This window comes from Cygnus olor, chromosome 4 (genome assembly GCF_009769625.2).
Source record: "Cygnus olor isolate bCygOlo1 chromosome 4, bCygOlo1.pri.v2, whole genome shotgun sequence".
NCBI lineage: Eukaryota > Metazoa > Chordata > Aves > Anseriformes > Anatidae > Cygnus > Cygnus olor.
In genome coordinates, this window is record NC_049172.1 from 37,022,735 (window position 1) to 37,046,139 (window position 23,405).

Here is a 23,405-nt window from a genome sequence, read left to right on the forward strand (position 1 = left end):
CTCCCTCCTCAGGGCAAGTAGCTTTCTCAGAGGCATGTTCTGAGTTATTTAGGGTAATCAAACCCACAGCCAGCTGCAGAGGAAGCTCATGATACCATGTGATTGCACAGCTTTTTTTGTTCTTCATGCCTCCTTTGTCATCCTGGATGAAAAAGAGAGGCTTTATTATTTTCTCTTTTTTTATTTTTCAAAACCTTAATATAAAATCTCTCTAGAGGAGAAGATAAGATCATCTAAGCATTATACTTTTTTAAATCACCTTTACAAAACTAGTGTTTCACATTTGTTTCGAAGCGTGTATTGGATTTTAAAACTGATGTTCAAAATGAAAGGAGAGCAGAAGATCATCATCATGTTGAGATATTGTATCTGTTAAGCCTTGCTTTTTCTTGTGGTTTTAATACCATTCTCCCACTCCCAGGAGCCATTAATGAAATGGCCACTCATCCTGGCTATTATGAGGACCTAGTGGAGAGATCGATGGGGAAGTATAACCTTGCTACAGAAGAGATAGAGAGGGATCTGCATCGCTCCCTCCCAGAACACCCTGCTTTCCAGAATGAGATGGGTATTGCTGCTCTAAGGAGAGTGTTGACAGCTTATGCTTTTAGAAATCCAAACATAGGATATTGTCAGGTAATTGAAATACCTTGGCACTCTTTCGATTTCTGGAATTCCAGTTCTTTCCTCTTATTCCTGCTTCTTCAGCTGTACACATTTGGGTATTTGGCCATGTAAGTACACTGATACTGGTAAAATGTTGTGAAGAGAAGCCTCAGCACTGCAGAATTACAGTAGTGCTGAGGTCAGAGGGATTTAACACAAGGGCCTACATAGCATTCTGTAGGCATATTTTCTGCCTCTAAATCTAGAAGCTGGGCAGAAGATAACTACAGAACTGTCCTGTAGTGCATCTACAGATGCACAAAAAATGAACCCCAAAGAAAGGGTTCTTCAGGAACTCTTTTAAGCAGGAAAAAAAAAAAACTTTCTAATTGCTCAGCCTTAAGTTTTGGCCTTCTTAATGAATTAGTTAAAACAACCCTCCAAAACCTCCTCTACTTTTTTCAATGATGCAATTCAGTCAGGCAAAACAAAACAAACGTAAAAGAACACTCTAGAGCATATCAGTGTACATTGCAACCATGTACTGGTACAGATAATGCTGAACAGTACATTGTTTTAGAGTTTTTATGCCTGTGATGCAAGTCAAGTTTCCAGTCCCAAATCATTCTTTCTTTCTACGTAACTTTCAGTAGTCACCTGGGCCCTTTTTTGTCTTTTTTTGCAAATTTTACCTATTTTTGTATAAAAGAAACCTGAATTCATAAGTGTTAAGAAGCCTACTTAATGTCTGACTGTTAATACTGCCAGATGCAACATGAGTGAGTGAAAGTATAAGCAATTCTAACAGATACCATCATAAATTACTTAATAGCAAATATAACACTAATACAATACAGTAACCTTTTTTTAAAGGTTGCTTAACAGAGGATCAGTAGAAAGACACTGATTCTAGTTCCTAAAGCTGCCATGATAATTGTTAAGAGCCTTGAGACTTGGTCCATGGCATTCAGAATGCTGATTCGTGGTTACAGTGAGAATTCAGGCACTGAAGTGTTTCATACATAGTAGACAAGATAAAAGGAAGTAACAGACTTTGACAGAGTTGTAATGTTGTTCTGAATCTCAGTTGAACATTAATTGCTGTTTCGAAATAGGTAATGATCAAACTGGAGTCCTAAAATGTTAATGAGTCAGGATCTGAAATGAGGCAAACTGAGAAGAAAATGGTACTGAAATACTTCGATTTTGTCAGACTAACAGAAGTCTAGTCAAAGGATCTGAGCAAACAATTCAGAGGTCATTGTACAATGTTGTGATGTTGGAAATGGAGGGAAACGTCATAGAAAAAGCTGTCAGGTGAACAGTCGAACACTGAGAGTGAGCAACAATGAGAGACTTCTGTTTCACTACGCTGTAGTTGTTTGTGACTAACACTATTAACAGACAATTGTCTCAGTCCATAGTTTTTATGTGCTTTGTACTGGCAAAAAGCATGGGGAACGTAACCTACCTCTGCAAGGAGTTCAGTGATCATCATCAGTGCTCTAGGAGGCGTTTTGTCAGTATCGGACTCAGATTCCCTAAGAGCACCGATTAGCAGAATATCAGTAGCAGTGGAACTGGATGCTTGCAGACCTCAGTAGGGCCCTAATTATGCAAAGAAATCTCGTGTGGTTTTTGTTTGTTTTTTGTTATTTTTTAAAACTAATTTTTGTGGTTTATTTGATGCTTTCTCAAGCTGTTCTGTGAGCACTGGGAAAAGTTTGGGGTCTGCATGGGGATGTTTAGCTAATTTCCTAACTACAGTAAGCACTTATCTGCCCACTTACTGTGTTAGATATTGAAGAAAGGGGTCTAGCAAATTATATTTCTTTCCTTTTAGGCTATGAATATTGTCACTTCAGTACTTCTCCTTTATGCAAAGGAAGAGGAAGCTTTCTGGTTGCTGGTGGCTTTGTGTGAACGTATGCTACCTGACTACTACAACACGAGAGTTGTTGGTATGTTATGAAGAAATCTTCTAAAATGGCAGTACAAAATTACCTGAGTTGATATTGCTCCTATTGAAACAAGCATGTGTGTAGATCCATTTGTGGCATAGAAACAATTTTGAACGCTCATGGTAAAACAGTGTGCTCAGTGAGGAGGGTAGAAGCAATTTCCTAAAAAGATACTGTGATAGTTAAATTTTTCACCTACTTAGGATTAGATGCAATTCTAAAATGGGCTTAATAGGGTAAATCCAAAAGAGATGAGAGGCTAAAATTGGACTTCTAGATGATCCAGATATCTAACTAAGGTGGAAACAGGAGCTTTGACAAGTTACAGTAGAAACCTTTGTGTCTGTTCACATCTGATTCGAAAGAGCGACAGTATCTGAAAGCTTTTGCTCTCAGATAGCAGATTCCTTGCGTATGTGAAAGTAGAAGCTGTCTTTACTGTAGCTTACAAATGTTTGAGATACTCATACAGTTTTAGAAATTACTTGTCTTGGCCTGCTTAAGATACTTATGTTATGGCTTAGATATGTTTCATAGACGGTTCTTTTTTAAAGATAAATCCATACCCTCACAGGCATGTCACGTTGGCTGCCTCAGATAGGTAATGCTGAAAAGTATTATTCTGTTGGTAGTATTAAATACTAAGCCATAATGTAACTTCTATAGGTCCTAGAGCATATTTGACAATTCGTTGGCTCTTAGAAAGTGTGTAATTAAAACAATAAAAAAAAAAAAAAACTTATTACAGTTCAATTTGTATGTACAGCTTAATAGTGAAATTATTACTGATACTTACCTGAAAGCAAGAAATTCATATAAGAATCATGTAGAATATTCTTTTTTGTATCTAGAGATGGGGAAAAAATATATATTTTTTCCCCTAAATGATGATGTGTTCAGTTGCTCCCAAATTAATGGACATCTAACCTTATTTATTTTCAACAGGAGCGTTGGTGGATCAGGGTGTCTTTGAAGAGTTAGCTCGTGACTATGTTCCACAGCTTTATGACTGCATGCAGGATTTGGGTGTAATATCCACTATTTCCCTGTCCTGGTTCCTCACTCTTTTCCTCAGTGTAATGCCGTTTGAGAGTGCTGTGGTGGTTGTGGATTGTTTCTTCTGTGAAGGAATAAAGGTGATATTTCAGTTGGCACTTGCTGTCCTCGATGCTAATGTAGATAAGCTGCTCAACTGTAAAGATGATGGAGAAGCCATGACAGTTTTGGGAAGGTATATATTACAGAAAATAAAGTTTCTTCTTTTTTTTTGCTTCCTTTTCTGATTTGTGTTCTGCTGCGTTGAAATACTCAAACCAGTGCACTAAATGTAAATCTTTTACATGTTTGAAGTCCTTTTCCACCCATATACAGTGCCCTTTATATCATCTTAAAATAATGTTTAGTGACCAATAAAATAAATTCTTCTGTCAAGACGTTCAAATAAACTTCCCAAACCTAGTTATAGAAACTTATTTTGGTTGATTGCATAGTTTTTATTACATCATCTTTTACTTGCTATCACATAAATGCTGCTAAGAAAAAAGATTGATCTCAAGGGAAATTGTTTTGAGAATGAACTCAGATAGAACTCAGACACGTTAGGTAGACAAATGCATTTTGGTGGAACAGGAGGCCAATAGACTAGGTTGAGTCATTTAATACGATCTGCTACTGCTGTATGTAACCTCCAATTTCTTGACATGCACTGATGTCAAAAATCATGTAAATTCATTCAATTTACATGATTGTTTTTACATTTAATTAATTTATATGTAACCCTTATTCTACTAGCCCTCAGAAGGGAAGGAGTACAAATGAATCCTGGGTTTCTCATTTAATTTTCTTTTTCTCACCAGGTATTTGGACAGCGTAACTAATAAGGACAGCACTCTTCCACCCATTCCTCACCTTCACTCGTTGCTCAGTGATGATGTAGAGCCTTATCCCGAGGTGGATATCTTCAGACTAATCCGATCTTCCTATGAGGTAGGATAGGATTTCTCAAGGGAACTTGCCAACCTGCAACAGTTCTTCTTTATAGAGGATTTTGGTTCTTTGTAGTTTGGCTTTGCTTGGAATTGGAAGGACATGGAAGAAGTATTCATCTCAGAAGGCCAAAATGGGCTAGGGGGTTAGTCTCTTTTTCTTTTAACTTAAACTTTTGCAGCTGTCTTGCAAAGAAGCATGCCACATCACAGGAGAGCAGCTCGCGACCAAAAAGTAGCTTACAAACAAAAGGCTGAACTTGTAATTCACAAACTGTTAATTTTATTGTAAGATTTTCATGCCTTTCCCAACTGCAATGTTAGTGAAATCAATGGGATTTCACGAGACCTTGCCATTATCAGTGGAACTTTGTTCTTTTTAAGTTTTCAGCTAGTGCTGATTGGTGATAATAGAGAAATTAGTGACCCAGGGTCACAAAGGTAAAATATTTTCAAGTGAAATGAGCTGGTAATAACCAATATCTGTAAAGCACAGAACAAAGCCTACAAGAAAACTAAAACTTGTAAATGAGTTTCATTGTCCTTAAATTTAAAAAAAAAAAAAAACAAAAAAACAAAAACAAAAACAATTAAAATATCCCTGATGATTACACTGATGATATTTTTTATTAAAAAAAAAAAAGTAACTTAAAGGACTAATTCTTAATTTCCTTTTTTCCTTTCCTGTATTGACATACAGACTTAACTAGTATTTTCGGCTCAAGATGTAGGTATATGTTAACAATATGACAGCTGTTTCAGAAGCACTTCCTATGCCCCTAAACCTTCCATGCCTTATTAACGTGGTTCAGTTTGTCCTTCAGCATAGAATATACTGAGGAACGTTTGACTCTTTTGAGTCAAACAAGAACAAACGTTTGACGAGAATATAAGTAACAAATACAATCTACTATGCCAGTGATTTATTTATTTATTGAAAATACTTTTTTTGTAAGCGATCTTCTATGTTTTCTTTGAATTTGGTAATCAATTCAGGAGCCTGGTATTGTGATGATTACAGTAGAAGCGACTGAAATAATGCAAAATCACTGCAGAGTTAGAAGCCTGTGCGTTGTTCACTAGCTGTCAATGGACTGTAAATTCGGATTTTCAGAGTTGTCACGTGCTTAATTCCTTTTATTCCTCCAAACCAGAGAATTGTCCCTGATTACTGGAATAGATGTGATTTCAGAGGCACAAAAAGCCTCTCTTTTCAAGACTTTTGTGACCTCTGTGGTACTTGATGTTCTTGGATGTTTATCTAGATTACTTTTTTTTTTCAGAAGACTTTTTTATTTTAAAAATATTCCAAGCACATAAACATCTTTTTACTCCTAAGGTACATGATAAAGGTGCAAGTAGCATCACAACTTTAGTGCTAACTTGGCCACACAAGAATGTGCTAGATGCAATTGAATTGGCAGTATAAATCCATCTTGCCACACCCCCTCTTAGTTTTACAGGTAGCATTATTGGTTTTGGTGCTCTTCTGTGCATTTCTAAGTACGTTACAGGTGTTTTCTTGATGGCAAAAAACGTTTACTTATAGTTCATAAAAAGAAATGTTAGACAGTAGTCATTTCTCTACATATGAGAGCATGAAATGTTATTCCCAGTAGGCTTTCCTCTAGGATGCTTCTGTAGTGTATCTAGGAGCTCCCTGAGACTTACGTGCATTGTGGGGGCAGGGGGGAAACCTGAAAATAAGACTTAGGCACTTTTGAGAATCTTCTTCCTAATGGAAGTTGCATTCCTGTTGGTTGGTTTCAGATACTTAGGAATGTAAGGACTGCTATACTGTCCTGTATCAGCTGTTACAGATCCAGTTAGTCTGAATATCTTCTTTGTGTTGTGGCAAATAAAAGATATTCCAGGAGAAGCTGAAATAAAACCCTTCAGAAGGAGTTGTGAAACAATCTGTTCACAGAGATTTGCCATGGAAATTTCTAACTACTGAGATTGAAATGTGAGGATTTATAACTTAATAAAGTACTTTCAAAATAAAATAAGTTATTTGGGAAAAATAGAATCTAGGGACAAATTTCTAAAGTCTTCATAACTTCATCGTGTGTTAGAAAAATAAATGGCTTAGTGCCTTAGCAGCAGTTTGAACTGTACCACTTATGATCCTTCACAAAATTAAATTCATATATTGAATACATCAAAGTAAAGCCTAGTACTAATACCCACACTATCCTGTCCTCCTTTTCTTTTTTTTTTTTTTTTTGTCGTAAGAAATTTGGAAGTATCCGAGCAGATTTGATTGAACAAATGAGATTCAAACAAAGACTGAAAGTTATTCAAACCCTTGAAGATACTACAAAGCGCAATGTGGTAAGTACAGAATTAACGTTCTTTACAAATATTAAGGTCTGACAGTTTCTGAAATTAAATTAGCTTTTCATGATACAGGGGTTTCAAATCTGTATCTGTTAATGTTATGTTTCAAAAGGTACGAACTATTGTGACGGAGACTTCTTTTACTATCGATGAATTGGAGGAACTGTATGCTCTTTTCAAGGTAAAGCTGAAGTGATCCTGTGCTTGCAGGAAAAGCAAATGTTTAAATCTGATATGGGATTGGGTATTGTAGTTTTCTCAAGGCCAGGCTGAGGGTTTGAGTTACCATCAGATATCTTAATGCAAACTTGAGTTAGCTGCTAGATTGCTGAATATACAAAAAAAAAAAAAAAAAGGTTTTTAAAAGCTCAGGAAAGAAGTAATGCACTAAGTGATTTGTCTGAGGGGAGAAAAAGGAATATGCTGATGTAAACTAATACTACAAAAAAGTGAATATAGAGGTTTTTGATCACTCTTTAGAAACTTAAGTATGTCTCTCTATGCCTAAGTTTTAGAATTGATCATGGAATCATTTTATTCTACTACTGATACTTTCATGTCACACTAGCTGATTTTTGCCATTGTTAATGCTTTAACATATTGTATGGAGATATAGTGGCATATAGTGATATCTTAGTAATTGGTTGTACATACTGGTTTACATACACTCTGGAAGTAAAGACTTCATGAGACTTCCCCTCTTTCTGACTTTGTGTGGTGAGGTTGAGAGGGGTGACTGAGCATGACCTGCCTGTGTATATGCATAAGTCACAGTTGCTTACTGCTCAGTTCAAAACAGGTATTTCATGTTTCATCCATATGTGAGGCAGAAAAAGTTTTGCTTTATCTTTTTTCCTTTTTTTCTTTTTGTAGAGGGAAGTGACTTTGTGCTGTTTAGAGGAGAAATCCCTTGCAGAATTGCAAGGGCTAGGTAGATGGAAATACATCTGCTAGTCTTGTGTTAAGAGGGTGCATGTAAGAGATTTGATCTTTTATCATTGCTAAGTGATGAGTTGTTTACAGAGGTGATGACAATCTCACAGCATTTGCCTTGTGTTCAGGCAGAACATCTGACTAGCTGCTACTGGGGAGGAAACAGCAATGCTATTGACCGGCATGATCCCAGCCTGCCTTATCTGGAGCAGTACCGTATTGATTTTGAACAGTTCAAGGGGATGTTTGCTCTTCTCTTTCCTTGGGCATGTGGAACCCATTCAGATGTATTAGCTGCACGCTTATTCAGGCTTCTGGATGAAAATGGAGACTTACTCATCAACTTCCGTGAATTCGTGTCTGGGCTAAGTAAGGAGAATTCATAGCACTCTTGAAATAATCTGACCAAATCAGTTTGTTTCTAAAGGGGATCCAATCTGTCACAAACAGATGTTTTATTAGTCATCAGATAATGAGTTTGTTTGACATATGCCTGTTTTCATAAGTCAGTCACCTTTGTTTTAAGAACTGTACATGCTACTGTGGAGTTAACTTGATCGTGCCTGTGGCAGTGGTTCCCACAGAGGTTCAGGCTGGACTCAGTAGGTGCATCTAAATTAGGCAGTGGTGTGTTGCACTGGGAGAAGGACCACATGTGAACAAGAACTACATACCCATTAGGACCCAATGCCCGCACTGTGCATTTCACTGTGGTTCTCTGCACACCCACAGTGTGATGGTCATGGCCTCATGCCTGTACCCCGTATGTGGTTGAAGCGATGTTCACAGCTCTCCCAGGAAGCCCAGCTGAGAGCTCAGCTGTAGGTCTCCCTTAAAGTCCTAAGGGAGTGCTTCACTTAAAACCTTATGAATCCAAAGAAGAAAATTCTGGGAGTCTGCGCCTGTAACAAAGAGTGTCTCTCTCTGGATTCTAAAAGCACCTAATTCATATGAATCAGCAGCTAAACAATTTGTCATTAGGAGGTCTGAAACCTCCTTTCTGTTGTGGAGGTATCTCTAGGCTGTTAACCACAGAATATTTCTCAGGATAACCTAAGAAGGATGTAAAGAAAATGAGTAGCTGCTTCTTTTGTGATTTTTCTATACTCAGTGGGTGCTGGCAAGAACAGTCAGAAAACAAAAACTTCAAAAAGGATGGTGGTGTCTTTCTCTATTGTTATTGGTAAGACTTGCCTACTTTTCCACTTAATTCCTCAGCTTCTGGTGGAAAGCGATACCTTACATGACCATTTCAGCTGTGTTCTTTTTGCTTGCCACTGAAGTGCATGTGCATCTAAAAGACTTAATCCCAGAAGAGGATGTTTGTGGGACATCATCAGTGCCAACATACCAAAGTGCTTTGTGGCTTAATTGGAGCCCTTTACAGCCTACGTCCAGTCTGCAACTGACTTGTTTTTGCTGTAGCTGTATTCCACCTTGATGCAACCTTTTGTAGGTGGGCTTGGTTCTGAAGAAGGGCCAGCAATTCAAGATACCATCTGAAGGAAGTGGTGCTGTATGAAGGATGAATTCTCAGAGGGAACTTGTAACCTTCTAGAATTTCACTTTTGGTTGCATTTTATAGTTAAAGATTAAATGAAAAAAAACACTACTTCACAAAACGCTGCTGTCATATATTTTCTGTGCACACCTGCCTGGATTTTCCTGATGACTGACTCACAAAAACGTCCTGCAGCTTGTGTGCTTAATGGTGTGGTTACTTCTAGTCCAAGTATTTCCTTTTGGGAAGTCTTTTTTTCTTTAAAAAAAAAAAAAAACATTTTTCTGTTCATCTTTGAGTTATATTGCATTCTGTCATCTGCTCCTTAAACTTTTTCAGAAATCTGGGAGTGCGTACCTTTTATCAGTGCTGCCAGCTTTATAAAAGGGAGAGAGGCAGCACTTGTTCCCCTGACTGTTCAGAAACAATATGAATTTTGAGAAGTTTATACGCACATATGCGGGCCAGGGGGAGGACAGAGTGAGGATGTTGGCTTTGCTTGCCCCGTAAGAAAGAAGCAGTGTTGGCAGACAGAGAGAAACAGGAAAGAATTTACGTTCTATGTAGTAGGAAAACTGGAAACAGGACAGGAGAGGGGGAGAGATGGGCATTAAATTCAAAAACAAAACCACACCCCCATTTTGTAAAGCAGAAGCTGACATGATAATAGAACAGGGTTTGGAAACCTTGTCCCAGCTAGGCATAAGGGAAAGAGGTGACCATGTGGTGAAAGCAGTCCTGTCAGCAGATAGGAGAAAGCTTACTTTTTTTTCCTCCTGTCTGTAAGGCAGAAAAATCCCTGGAAGCCTTGACTTTCTTTGTCTCTGGCATCAGAAAGCAAGAAGAGCTGCCTTGAGGAGAGTAGGTTGCTTCTGAGCAGTGGTCATGCATGCCTGCAGCTGTACGAGGAGAACAGCTTTTTGTCAGAAAACTGCACACCATGATCTCAGTTGCCCATCAAACACTTGCTACTTTTTTTTTTTTTTTTGAATAAAGCAGGAGGCCTTACTCCCTGTAACTAACATCTCAGCCCAGTCCTCTGGGTGATTTCATGGCAGCCTATTATTTGCCCTAGCTTTACTTTTTTTTTTTTTTTTTTTAAGTGTGAGAACATTTAAGCATCAGGGCTGCATTAAAATCTCTTTACAGGCGTGGTAATACCTGTTCTTTTGTGGCTGCAGAATAGCTACGTGACAGTAAAACTGATTGTACACAAAAAACAATGCGCTGTGATGCACTTCTGAATTGTATTTGAGAGACTGTTAGCTAGGTAACCCTAATGGCCTTCTGAGACATGACCCATGGTTACTGCTTGCAGGATGCTGTTAGTAACAATCAGCCTGTTACTGGTTCAGACAGAATTTTTTTGAACAAATAATGAGCAATGAGAACAAGGAACAATATTGAACATTGTGAACAGAAATAAACATGAACTGTGCTAATGTGTGCCTCTATAAGCCAACATGACTGAACTAAAACCTTTGATAGGCAAAGCAGACAAAACTGCTCATTTAACAAAAACACAGTTTTCAGAAATCAAGCCCAGTGTGGCATGTGTTGAAATTTAAAAATCGACTTCAACCCCACCCCTTTTTTTCCGTAAAGCAGCACATTCATGGTAACAAAGAAAGCAGTCAACAAAAACAGCATGGGATTTGTTTGAGTTTACTTTTCCACGTCCAGGGACTTAAACTTCTACAAACAGCAGCTGCTTCAGTCTGCCTCATCCACCCTATATGCCTTGGGTAGGAGAGTTACCCAAACACAGAGTAGCATCTGCTGGAGAAAGACCCACCTGCTCAATAGAGGACTCTGTGGCCTTTCTTTGTCACTGCCCTGGATGGAGAGTGTGGTCAGAGGGATGGGTATTCTAAAGGTGACCTGTGGCAGTGTCCTCTCTTACTGTTTTGTCCAAACAGCACTGTTGGACTCTGGCACTGCTTAGTTGAGTTCCTCCTTCCTAAACAAACATCCTATTCATGTGCCTCCTAGTCCTGGACCATGCTGGAGGATGCTTATTGCCTGCTGACGCAACCCTGGCTTCTGACGCATTTCCTTTTCGCTACTATTTTTCAATGGCTTTAATCCGTGTAGCCACAAGGATTTGTTCCCTCAAAGCCTCTCTTTGGTGCTGCTGACTCCTTCCAGCAGCTACATGAAACATAAATAAGAAGGGCTGTTCTGTGTGCCAGCACAGGCACATGGTTCCCTCTTTCACATCAGCGTGAAATCCTTGGGATATGAGAGAGATGTAATTATAACTGGGAATCCTTTTCATAAACCTTGCAGTGAACAGCTCAAGAACCTCCTACTTTAGGTGCTTCTAAGGCCTCAGCTGAGCAAAGATAGAAAAACCTGGCATTTCTTGCTGTATGTTTACCCTGTATCATGTTATTGGAAGTTCAAACAAAAAAGGTGTCTTGATCAGTTTGCTGTAGGAGTTGTGCTGCTCAGAAACAGCTGTCATCCTTAGTTACGAGCTATTTGGGATATTCACTCAGGAGGAAGCTCACCTGCAACCCCATACCACACTGGATTGAAACACATCTGTTGTTGACTCAGGATCCCAGTAAACTAGGGAGATTTCCATGTGGACTCAAAGTGGCCCCCTACCTCCCATCAAGTGTTTGGTTCTGTGCAATACTCCCTTCTTGGAGCATGTGGCCATTCCACCATTTCAGTGACTGCTAGTGTTTGCAGCTCTTGCTGGTCTCACGAAGAAGTCAGCACCAAGAAGAATGTGTGTCTCAAGGAGTATCGGAGTATTTTTTTTTCTGAAAAGCTTTTCTTGAAGTACTTGTGGCAGGAGAATGTTGAGAAAGCAATGTGTTAACCTCACCACTCCTCCAATGATCCTTTTGTGAGCTAACTGCTGTACAAGTACTCTGCGCCCTCTACATGTGTTCATGAGAGGGACAACTGAGGCCAACACTTGTATGTTGCTACTCATTTTTATATTAACAGAATAAAGTTCTAACCTGTTTAATTACTTTGTTAATGGTCTCAAAGAAGACTGAAAAACTGTGCACATATGACTTTATGCGCAGAAAGGACTTGGCACCTGCATAGTGTAACAGAAGGAGACCAGCCAGTTGGCTGTTCTTCCCTTTGCAAAAATTTTCTGACCTATTCCCAGGAGAGACCTAGATGGCATCTTGTCCTGCATTGTGTTGTCTTCATTCATGTACATTTTGAGGAGAAAAAGGGCCTGGCATTAGGAAGCACACATGGATCCATTTCAGGACAAAAGGAAAAAGCAATGACACTTAAGCTTTTTCAATTCTCATCACACCTGGGGACAGCGAGAAGAAGCCAACAGATGTCACAAGATACCCTGTGCCCTGAATGCTATTTTGGTGAATGCATCCCTAACCATTGCTGTAGGACGCAGAACTGCAGCCTGTTCTGTACCTGGGTTATTTCATGTCACCTTTACCAGTGCAACACATCACATGGTACCTGCGTGCATAACCTAAGACATCGTTTCACCAGAAGAGAAAACATCATCTGCACAATGTGGTATACCAGATATGAACATAAGGAGGTTTTGCACTTAAAAAAGGCACCAGGTTACAAGCAAAATGGCTAATGTAGATGCACCTATTTTTTCAGCCTAACGTGTATTTATTGCAATCATAAGCTTTTCTATAGACTATGATTGTACAGTCCATACTTTGTTGTAGTTTGCGTAGCAGAGGTAGGTTGACACTGTAAGGTGAAATAAGTCTTTGCTTAACCTTGTTAATGAATGTTAATTCGTTTATTTATGACTTGTATGTCATAAAAAGTATGATTTATGAAGAAGTCTGATTATAGGTCATTTCAGTACTTTCAAATTAACTAACATCAGCTTAATTAATACAATAGTCTGCAACAGACTGCTTGGATTTCATATAGCTAATTTTATTGTAGGCCACAAAGAAAGGGTTTGAAGTGGATATAGGGTATTGCGTAAACATCAGTTTAGCTTGTGGCTGATGAGTAGTGTTTGCTTGAATTTCTTTTTTTTTTTCCTCATAAACATCTTATTAAGTCATGTGATGTTTTTGGATCCTCATATCAGGAAGATAAGTCCACACAAAAATGTCTTCTTAACTTTTAGCTGGAGGCCTTTCTTAGTGGCAACATGATGATCACAGGATATTTTTAAGAGTTACAAAATAGACATTTAATAAAGAACCTAAGGTTGAAGTGCAAAATTTAGAGTAAGTTGGTCTGTGTTTTTTTGGTATTTCTACCACAGGCTGTATGATCTTAGAATTTCAAATGATTGTTTTATGATCTGTCTTGGGCTGTAAAGGGAGTATAGTACTTGCCAGAGTGAATGTAGTAGCTTCTAAATGCAATATTGTAGCAATAGTAAATAGAATGGTATTGAATGTTGAGTGCTAACATATTGTATATAATACTGCTTAGGTGCAGCATGCCATGGAGATCTTACAGAGAAGCTAAAGCTGCTGTACAAAATGCATGTTTTGCCTGGTAAGTAAACTATATTAAAATAGCTTGCTTTTTGGTGAGAACTGACATTTGGAGCAGAGTTGTAAACAAATAGCTGTCCCAATTAAAATTAATTTGTACAAATTATTTTATTTGTTTATGCAGTAGTAAAATAAGAGAGCCGTTACCTTAGTCAGAAATGGATTTAGAAAGTCTGAAAGCACCATGCAGTCCTCTATTGCTCCTGTCACAAAAAGGCCGTTTGTATGGGTTTCTTGCAAGTTTACCTGGGGCTGGTGACTTCCACCCTGCACAATAAATACAGTGTTCTTTAGGGTTTGTTACCATAATACGTTTTTTTTAACAGTGAAGCTAGCTTGAAGCATTCCTGTGTGCCCTGGTTACTTGTTTCTGTCCCCAGCCCTTCTAGCATTTCCCACTGAGCTGGTCCAAATGTTTTCAGAAAGAGACTGTTTGTTTTAAAATCCAGATTGTATCACAGGTGCGTTCACTCCTTGTGCTTTGATTGCTCACGGCTGGGTTTGCTGGAGGTAGGCTTGAGTGATTCACTAGCTTAACTAGAAAGAAAGAAAGAAACAAACAAAAATTTATTAAGCAGAAGAGATCCAGTTCTAAGAATGTCTGTTCTGGTATTCAGGAACTGGTAAGCTCATACCCAATCATGATAGACTGTTTCCAGCTAGGAAGGGGTTCCTGTCCTTTTTAGGACATGCTGAGCTGCACAGAAAAATGTAATGGAAGTTAGACTTGGGAAGACAGGCAAGCCAGCCTCTGAAGGCAAAGAGTCAGACAGAGATGGATTTTTGGGTAGTGGAACGACGATAACAAGGTAGTAGTAGATCCAGTTGATTCGTTTCCCATGAGTTGAATACAGATGATCCCCAACCTTTCACATCCTCACTCTATTACTTCTAAAAAATGAAATTCTAAACTCTTATCAATGGGAATATGTTCTAGTTTTTGATTAAAGTGTTGAGTTTTTGATGAAATAGAGTTTTATGATATCGTTTAGATCCATCCCCTGAGCAAGAAGAGCCAGACTCTGCTTTTGAAGCCACACAGTACTTTTTTGAAGACATTACACCAGAATGTACGCACGGTAGGCATCTTTTGTCTTGGGTCTGAAAAGAACAAAATGCATTTCAAACACCATGCCTTCTTAAAAAGCTACTTTTTTATTGGGTTATACACTGTAAGCGAACTATTTTCTGTAAAAAGAAGTATGTGGCCTTTGTATGTAGTTTGGTATCCTTAGAGGTGTGTGTGTATGCTAAGGGGTCCCCTGGATTGTGCTTTGGAGAAATGCTCTCAGAATAATGTCATCAGTGTGTTACTATGGAATTAATTTTGTGATAACTGCTGCATAATATTTCTTGGTGGAGAATGGCAGTAAATATATCGGCTTTCATGATATATTTGGATCACAGAACTTAGGAAGTTCTAAAAACTGGAGCCAACAGATATACCAAAATGTAGTTCAGTTGAATCTCTTTAGATGCTGTTTGGGTTGTGGTAACACAAGCTAATAATCGTTGTACTACATAAACAAAACCCAAGATGGTCCCTGTGTTAGTATTTATATTATTATAAGGGATTTATGAGCACATTTAAGAATAAGCAGAAATCATGGTTTAGTCTTACCATTTTTACTCTGCATTTTCTGTAGTGTGAACGTTTTCTTTATTTTGCACTGTACACATGAAATGTATATATGCAGCTAAGACTACACTAATCTTTCTCTCTCCCCACCCCTCTGCTTCCTAGTTGTTGGCCTAGACAGCAGGAACAAACAGGGAGTAGACGATGGGTTTGTTACAGTGAGTCTGAAAACAGACAAAGGTATGCACACATCTTTCATTTCTTGACAAAACGCTCCTTTTGAAAATGGAAAAAAGTATTAATGTAGAGTTTCTTCGTGGACTTTTTCTGCATCTCTGGTTACTTTGTTGACAGTAGGCAAGAAGAGTTCACAAGAGAATCGAAACTACCTGAGAATGTGGAGCCAAGAGAATAAATCCAAAGCAAAAAACTCAAAGGACTTGCCCAGGCTGAATCAGGTACTTCTGCTGACACGTATTTTTAATGAACTTTAAACTTTTTTTTTTGCATACTTACAAATATTCATACATTCATGCTAATTAAAGGTTTTATTTTGAGGCAGATGCTTTTTTTTTTTTTTTTTTTTTTTTTTAACCAACACAGCAGTCAGCTGAATATAGAAGTTAGTTGTCTTCAACATACTGGCATTCAGCTCCCAAAACATCCTAAAAGTGAGATGCACAGATAGGAATGATATTTTTTTATTTAGATCTCTAGACAAAGGGTGATAGGACACAGAGTATTACCAGCTACCACATAATGTCTAATACACATTACATGCAAGAAGCATTTTGCATTTTGTAATTTATACTATCAGTCTTATTTGCCTTAGATTTATTGCAGTGAAGGAGGATAAAGACCCATTGGGACAGCCATTCCTTACAGAGCATATAGGGAAGGTGTACTCCTTTTAGAACAATACTTCGTACTTTAGGTAGCCCTAAGCAAATCTCCTTCCTATTAGTCAGTTTTGAATTTTGAAAGGCTTGCGTTGAACTGAGTTACCACTGCCAATTAAGAGAGTACTGCCAGTCACTTCCTTCAATTCTCATTACTTCTCATTAGTTTTATCAAGCCACTAGTTATACTTAGCATTCTTCCAACAAGAAAAGCCACCAAAATTACTGCTGTGTCTCACTGCTCATCCTCTGTTGCCCTCCTGTGGCTGCAGAGAGATATATTTATCATATATTGTAAGGAACAACCAGCAGTTTATTGTAAATAGCTGAGACAGGCAGGCAGCAGCACATCTGGCTGTCTAATCATAGAAAATGCTTTCTAGAGTATACACAGAGTATTTTCAATTTCAGTTTAATCATATAAACAATTGTGTCTTGCCTCCATTCCAAACTTCTTTTAAACTGATATACTAGATCTCAAAAGCTGAATTTGTTTTCTGCTCTCATTAATGTTTCCTCCCTCTGTGCTTAGGGACAGTTCATTGAACTGTGCAAGACAATGTATAATATGTTCAGTGAAGACCCCAATGAGCAAGATCTGTACCACGCTACCGCTGCTGTGACAAGCTTGCTTTTGGAGATAGGTGAAGTTGGTAAGCTCTTCACGGTGCAGCCCACAAAAGAGACAGACAGCAGCAGTAACAATTGCAGTAAAACTATTCAGAGCGAGCTGTTTCAGAAAAAAGACAGCCAGCAGTACCCCCTTGAACAGCACAAGCCGTTCCAAGGCAGCCTTGCCACCAACGATGAGGAGGCAGTTTGCACCGACAGCACCCTGGGCATGCAGATGGAAGACATTAAGCTCGAAGACTCTTCTCCCAGGGACAACGGAGCCTGTTCTTCCATGCTCATTTCCGATGACGATACAAAAGATGATAGTTCGATGTCCTCCTACTCGGTACTGAGTGCAGGTTCACATGAAGAAGAAAAGCTGCATTGCGAGGACATCGGTGAAGACACCGTTTTAGTACGGAGCAACCACACCACTTCTCTTCATAGAAGCACTAGCATTGACAGAGACTGGGCTATCACCTTTGAACAATTTTTAGCCTCCCTTTTGACTGAGCCAGCGCTGGTTAGGTACTTTGACAAGCCTGTGTCCATGATGGCTAGGATTACTAATGCTAAAAATGTAAGGATGATGGGTAAACCAATAACCTCGGCCAGTGACTATGAAATCTCTACTATGTCGGGATAAAAGGCAGTTGGGTTTTTTATTTATTTTTTTTATTATGTATTTATTAGTACCTGGCACAGGCCCTGGTATTTTCAAAATATGATTGTTTTCACTAATGTGAAAATGTTGGGGTGCAAACTTAATTATCTTGAAATATAATCACTCTTTCTGTGGGAAATGTTACACGAATGCAAATTTTATTCAAAGTACAGAAAAAAAAATAACAGTTGTCAGTGAAGTGTGTGTATTATTAACCTTGCTGTCAATATAAAATGGTAAAGATTAGTTCTTAACTTCTAAATATAAACTTAATGCCGATATTTGTGTGCATTTTTAAAATACACATATACAGAGATCTGATTATTGGGAGGAAAAAAAAAAAAACAAAACAGTACCTAAAATTTAAAGGGACACTGTCAACCTGAATAGGACTTCGGGGTGAAATAAAGTTCCAGGCAGCATTCCAGAAGTATAACTTTATTTCATACAACTTTTTTTTTTTTTTTTAAAGAGGATAACATTTTTTAATGCATGCTTCAATTTTATTTTTTGAATACATGAAGAAACACTTCACTGATACCTGCCTGGATCATAATTTCCCCTGCTTGAGAATGGTACACTCAGAAATGAGAAGTGCATTCCAAGTCCAGCTGGCATGTCAGGCAAATGTGGTTAAATGTGATGATTTCTGCTCCAACAGGACGCACAGCCCATTTGCCTTTCTCTGGGTTCAGCCACCTCCAGTTTTACCAATCTGAGCAGAGGGAAAGTCCTTCCCCAGCAGTGGCCACCAAGGGAAATTCTCCAGCATGACCATGCCTGGAGCTGTATTCCTAACAAGTAGACTTGGAAGCCTTGCTGTTGTGCTCCAAATACAGTGTATGCAGGTACCTGAACAGATCGGTGGAGTCCCTTTTAAAAAAATGAAAGATGTTTAAAAATAAATAAATCTATAGCTGGATCTACAGCATATATAGCTTAGCTCTTAAAACTAACCTTTACCACCAACCTATTATATCCTTGTTAGATTAAGAAGTTAAAAACCTGTATTGCATAAGTCTTCATTTACAACAGTGTAAAGTAGAAATAATGAAAAAAATCTGCAAGATAATGTAACTGAATGTTTAAGTCTTACTGAGAACACTGTCACTTTATATAAAATAAATAGTATCCTGTATCAGCTTACTGAATAATATGTTAAAATGAAAACGGGAGCACCTGCACTTTGAATCCTTGCTTCTTTTATACAGATATTGAGGATTTTTTTTAATTATTATTTTGTTAGCTGTTTTATAATTCATATTTGTTCAGTTCAGGATCATGCCTATATGCCTAATCTTTGTTTGCTGCTTTGAGAATATTTGCTGTAGAATACTGTTGATTTTTTTATACTCCTGTATATTGCATCCATGTAACTTGCAGATTTTTAGCTGAAGCTGTGTTTAATTCTTTTGTTTTAAAAGAATGCTTTTAAACTGTCAGATAAAGTGGTTTTTAACCACAAATAGGGTAATGTGAACAAATAAAATACACTGCACAGATGTGATTTTTAACTATTAAAGTCATGCTAGAGGGAAAGTAGGTGATTGGGTTTTATTACAGAGGCAAATGATTTTGAATCTTCAACACCAGTTTTCAGAACAAAAACATTTGCTGTTTCCATGCCTTGGTTTGTTTGTTTAACACTTGAACGTGTTTAATTCCATCTGCAACAAGCAACCCATGTAGGCCTCTCACACTGCCCAGCTTCTTGAAACATTTTTGTGTTATGCTCACATTTGGTGAAAACAGTTGTTAATACTTTTTAAGACCCACAGGTATTCTGTAAACCACCTGTGTTTTGCTGTAGCTTACTAGACATGCCTTTAAGTTTTTATATATTAGAATGTTTTTCACAGGGTAAGCTTTCAACCTCTCAACCATGATGGTTACAGAACTGATAATATATATCTATTCAGTAAACATAAATTTTTGAAATTTACCATCTCATTCTCTGTATGTATATAAAGTTAATTTGGAAAAAAAAAAAAAGCTGTTAATCTGTTAACTTCTGAGCACTTTGAGTTAATGGCTGTGCTCACATATCCTTGTCTCGATCTTTTTACTTTTCATTTCTTGCGAGTAAGTTGGTTTACATGCATATCAAATCGTGACGTTCATTTGAAGCTGCAGTCACTGTTCTGAAGAATATGACTTTGAGTGTTTTAACTTCACATGCCAAGGCCAGAACAGGGTGTTTTATTGTAAATGCCTGGCAGCTAAGTAAGTTATCACAGAAATCTTCAACACTTCCTTAAGCAGACTGGACCTTTTTCAGTTTGCAGACCCCCAAAATAAATCAGCAATCTCCCACACAGCCCTAGAGGTGCACAGATCACAGCTGAAGAACATTTCATCCTGAAAGGGTTTGCCAGTTTTGCTCTACTGGAAGGGGCTGGCAGTGGAGCTTTTATCCTAGAAGTTATGTTGCTGTTACAACTCCTGTTAATAAGGAGAGGCATCCACAAAGATCTCTGGTGTTACAAGGTGATTCTTTTGTGCAAGATTTCCTTGCCATGCTAGCACAACTGTCCCAACAAAGTTTTTAAATGTAAGCCACATCATCATCTAAGTGTTGCTTTGCTAGAGGAAGCAGCCGGATGAGCTGATTTTCTCCAGATACTTTGTAAGGCTGCTCACCTGGCCAAGACCACACCCAATGGCCACCTGGCAGTTGGCTATTTGATGGCAAGATCTGCTGCAAGATGGTGAGAAGAAAGTTGCTAGAGTTTGTCTGACCAGCACACAGTCACATGAAGACCTTCAAGAAAATGTGAGTGAACATTTAAAGTCTTACTTGTATGCGTGGGCATGCTGTGCAAGTAAATCAGCTGATTGATATGCTCTGAGATAGAGACTGTTTTTAGTCTGTGAACTGTAGAGTTTAGTTAAGGTTGTTAATCTTGTAGATAGAAGAAAAGAGGGAAGATAAGATCTCCTTCCTCTTTGGAACTGAAACTTGTGACCGGATGCTGATAAGCTCTGCTTGTCTGATCTGGGGGAGCCTGGTGGTCAGGGGGGTGCTGCCTGCAAAGAGACAGCAAGTGATGGGGGAGTGGGAGGTTGTTTTATAAAGCTCTACTTTAAATGGAGGAGGGGAAAAAAGCCACTAAGAAATGTGTTATTCTAATCTACCCTTCGTGTTACTTAATCATGGTGTATGAAAGTTGAATGATACCTCTTTCCTTTATCACAGTATTTTACAGTACCTGAATTCTGGACATTAGAGGTAAAGGTTGTGTTTGTTGGGGTGTGTAAAGGTTTGTGTCATGTAACTTCTTAGCAAGCAGATGGAAAGCTTGTGTGTTGTATTTAAACCTACTGAAAATTTGATGTCTAAGCAACTCAAAAGAGAAAAGCACCTTCAGGGGGCCAATACAGTGGCACTGGAGCTTGTATTGCAGTGGATGTTACGTGTCAGGCACTGCATTGTTAATGAAGATAGCAGAGGATGTGTGGTGTGTATGAGGGCTCTGGGAGCAAAAGGGTGCAGTTGGTCAAACTAAGAGAGAATGCTTTTGTTTGGTAAGCTGTGTGCTATGCTTGGTATTCTCTAAGCTTCTGGATCCCTCCTATCACAGATCTTCTGTTATTTGTAGTTTTGCAGCAGCATTTTGAGACTATGGTAATCAGGCCTCCCGGCAGTAGGTGCAGTACAGAAACAAACAAGAAACAAAATTAAGGCAGTACACAAGCTCTGTGAGCCTACACCCTGCCTAGATGAAGAAGCAATAGATCAGAGAAGGCACCTGTAGCTGTGTATCCGTGCCTGACAGGTAGGGAGCACAGCTCACCAGTTCTCTTCCCATTTAGCTTGTAGTCATGTTGATGGGCTCCAATGGTGTTACTCTGCTGCTATCCCTGACAGTTTATTCTCGTCTGTTCTTGGTAATTCAGTAATATGAATATACACTGTAATTAGAAGATGCCTTTATCAGAAATGACGTATTAACTGTATTTAAAAAAAGCAAACCAACCACCACCTTGATGCTGTTGCATCCGTTTTTGTAAGAAAAATTTGAGTAGTCGGGCTTAGACTAAAACCTCTTGAAACTGAGAAAATACGAAGGAATAATGTAGGAGTTGGTAGGCTAGCTCACCTATGGTGGAGAATGCCTCAGTCTCCTGGCTTTTTGCATTGTACTCCAGCATGCTGGGCCTGCCTTTGGTCTCAGACATAAACGTGTAAGGCTGGTCCGGAACTAAAGCTTGCCAGTTCAGATACTTGTGGAGGCGTAAGTTTGTAGCAAGAATGAAACTGAAGCAGTTGCATTTATTACTGAGCCTTAGCCTGTAGTTCAAAGAAAAGATTTTTCTTTCCACTAGAAAATAGTGCTACAAGTCCAACAATTGTAACTTTTTAATGGTCAGTTTAAATGCTGGTTTATTCAGTATATAAAAAAAATAATAGATCAGCATGACAGATTCAGTGAAAACATAGATTAGCATGATGGCAAACAATTAGAACAAAATATAGCAGTAAACATTAAATTGGAATATGGCTAGTAATAAAAAATGTGTTACATGCTTGTACCAGCAGTGTCATTGCATAAGTGTTTCAGTGCCGGAAATAGAAGCAATGAAATATGGAAAGTAAGTTATTTTTAAGTGCAGTGAAAGATGCTCTCAAAAAGTGGTGGAAGGTAATCTCCCAAAGCATGTCCCATTAGAAGAGAATGTACCACAGGTTCTTCTTTTCTGGCATGCTCTATCTGTTTAAGCTTCCTGAATGCGTGCTTCCTCATCCCTTTTTCTAAAACAACTGGTATTTACATAACTGACCAACTCGACATTTGGGGTTTTGTTCGTCTTGGGGTTGGGGGAGTGGGATCTTTCTGCAGTGCAAGGCTTGTTCTATGCTTCTGAAGGAAGGTGGGGGGTGGGGGGAGTCCTACAGGTAAAATCTTGTAATTCTTATGTAGTGGCACTTTTGTACATTAGTAGAAGCACGTGGTCTCCAAAACTTGCGAGTAGAAACAAAGGCCACCTGAGAAATACAAATAGAATTTGAAAACTAAGCAAATAATTTAACGTAGCCTGTATGAAGATGAGTGCATGGTGGAAGGGGGTAAAGGAAGTAAAAGATCCTTTCTTGGTTTGGGGAGAGGGAACAGCCAGACAACCAAAATAAACCAAGGTTTCCCTTTTTCTCTGGAAAAGTTTGCCAGAGTTCCAGCCGTCAAAGTTTGTTCCTGAACTTTGCTCTCCTGAACAAAAATCCTTGCACACTTAATGCAGAGAGAGCTTGTCCTAGCCATTCAAATAAAACCCTGTTGTGTAACTTTTTTATTTTTGTTTTGTTTTGCACATGTTTATCAAATGGTACTGGAGATACCTGGTGACGGTTAGGAGCTATAATAACTACCTACTACTCGCAGCGGAACATGGCAGTGCATGGCAGTCTACCTGTGTAATATTGTCTTATATTCTATAACCTTATTTGTGATATACCCCTAAAGCTACCAATGTAGTCCTGTAGCTACAGAGGCTCAGCAAAACAATTCTTTGCCTCCTCCCAACCCAATATGTTTTTTGTGTATACTATATATCAAGGAAGTGAGGCCTGCTTTTATTGGTGTGGACCAAAAGAATTTCAAAAGAGATAAAGGGATGCGGGTCTTTTGGGTCAGATGTAGAACAAAGTGAAGGAAGGACCTGGAGAAGCCCCTCAGCTAATAAAGCAGAAAGCATTTCCTTTCAGCTCAACATCATCAGTCCCAGCAATATGCTGTAGCTGTGACTTTGGTTAAGGAAAACATGTTTCATGGTCATGAAGAGGGAGGGAGGAAGTGTTAAAGGTCACAATACACAAAAATTTATCAGATGTGTCAAACTGACTTGTCT

General features: G+C 38.6%; 2 protein-coding genes across 6 annotated transcripts in view; both read left to right on the forward strand.

Moving 5' to 3' along the window:
* Nucleotides 1-19,090, forward strand: part of TBC1D9 (TBC1 domain family member 9) — a 51,646-nt gene extending 32,556 nt beyond the window's left edge. Inside the window, exons 10-21 of one of the 5 annotated variants that reach the window (XM_040554771.1) lie at nucleotides 422-636; nucleotides 2,450-2,567; nucleotides 3,513-3,798; nucleotides 4,424-4,553; nucleotides 6,788-6,886; nucleotides 7,005-7,073; nucleotides 7,954-8,194; nucleotides 13,743-13,808; nucleotides 14,800-14,886; nucleotides 15,552-15,626; nucleotides 15,744-15,844; nucleotides 16,818-19,090. In XM_040554771.1, the coding sequence (XP_040410705.1) occupies nucleotides 422-636; nucleotides 2,450-2,567; nucleotides 3,513-3,798; nucleotides 4,424-4,553; nucleotides 6,788-6,886; nucleotides 7,005-7,073; nucleotides 7,954-8,194; nucleotides 13,743-13,808; nucleotides 14,800-14,886; nucleotides 15,552-15,626; nucleotides 15,744-15,844; nucleotides 16,818-17,543 (2,213 nt within the window). In that variant the 3' untranslated portion in view covers nucleotides 17,544-19,090. Of the gene's footprint in view, nucleotides 1-421; nucleotides 637-2,449; nucleotides 2,568-3,512; nucleotides 3,799-4,423; nucleotides 4,554-6,787; nucleotides 6,887-7,004; nucleotides 7,074-7,935; nucleotides 8,195-9,043; nucleotides 9,521-13,742; nucleotides 13,809-14,799; nucleotides 14,887-15,551; nucleotides 15,627-15,740; nucleotides 15,845-16,817 lie in introns of those variants that run through there. The other 4 variants (XM_040554770.1, XM_040554768.1, XM_040554769.1 and 1 more) reach the window with 4 other exon arrangements.
* Nucleotides 19,091-19,548: 458 nt separating this feature from the next.
* The window catches only part of MGAT4D (MGAT4 family member D), a 59,877-nt gene continuing 56,020 nt past the window's right edge, over nucleotides 19,549-23,405 (forward strand). Inside the window, exon 1 of the mRNA XM_040554792.1 lies at nucleotides 19,549-20,334. The gene's annotated coding sequence lies outside the window, so the exon portion shown is untranslated. The remainder of the gene's footprint in view (nucleotides 20,335-23,405) is intronic.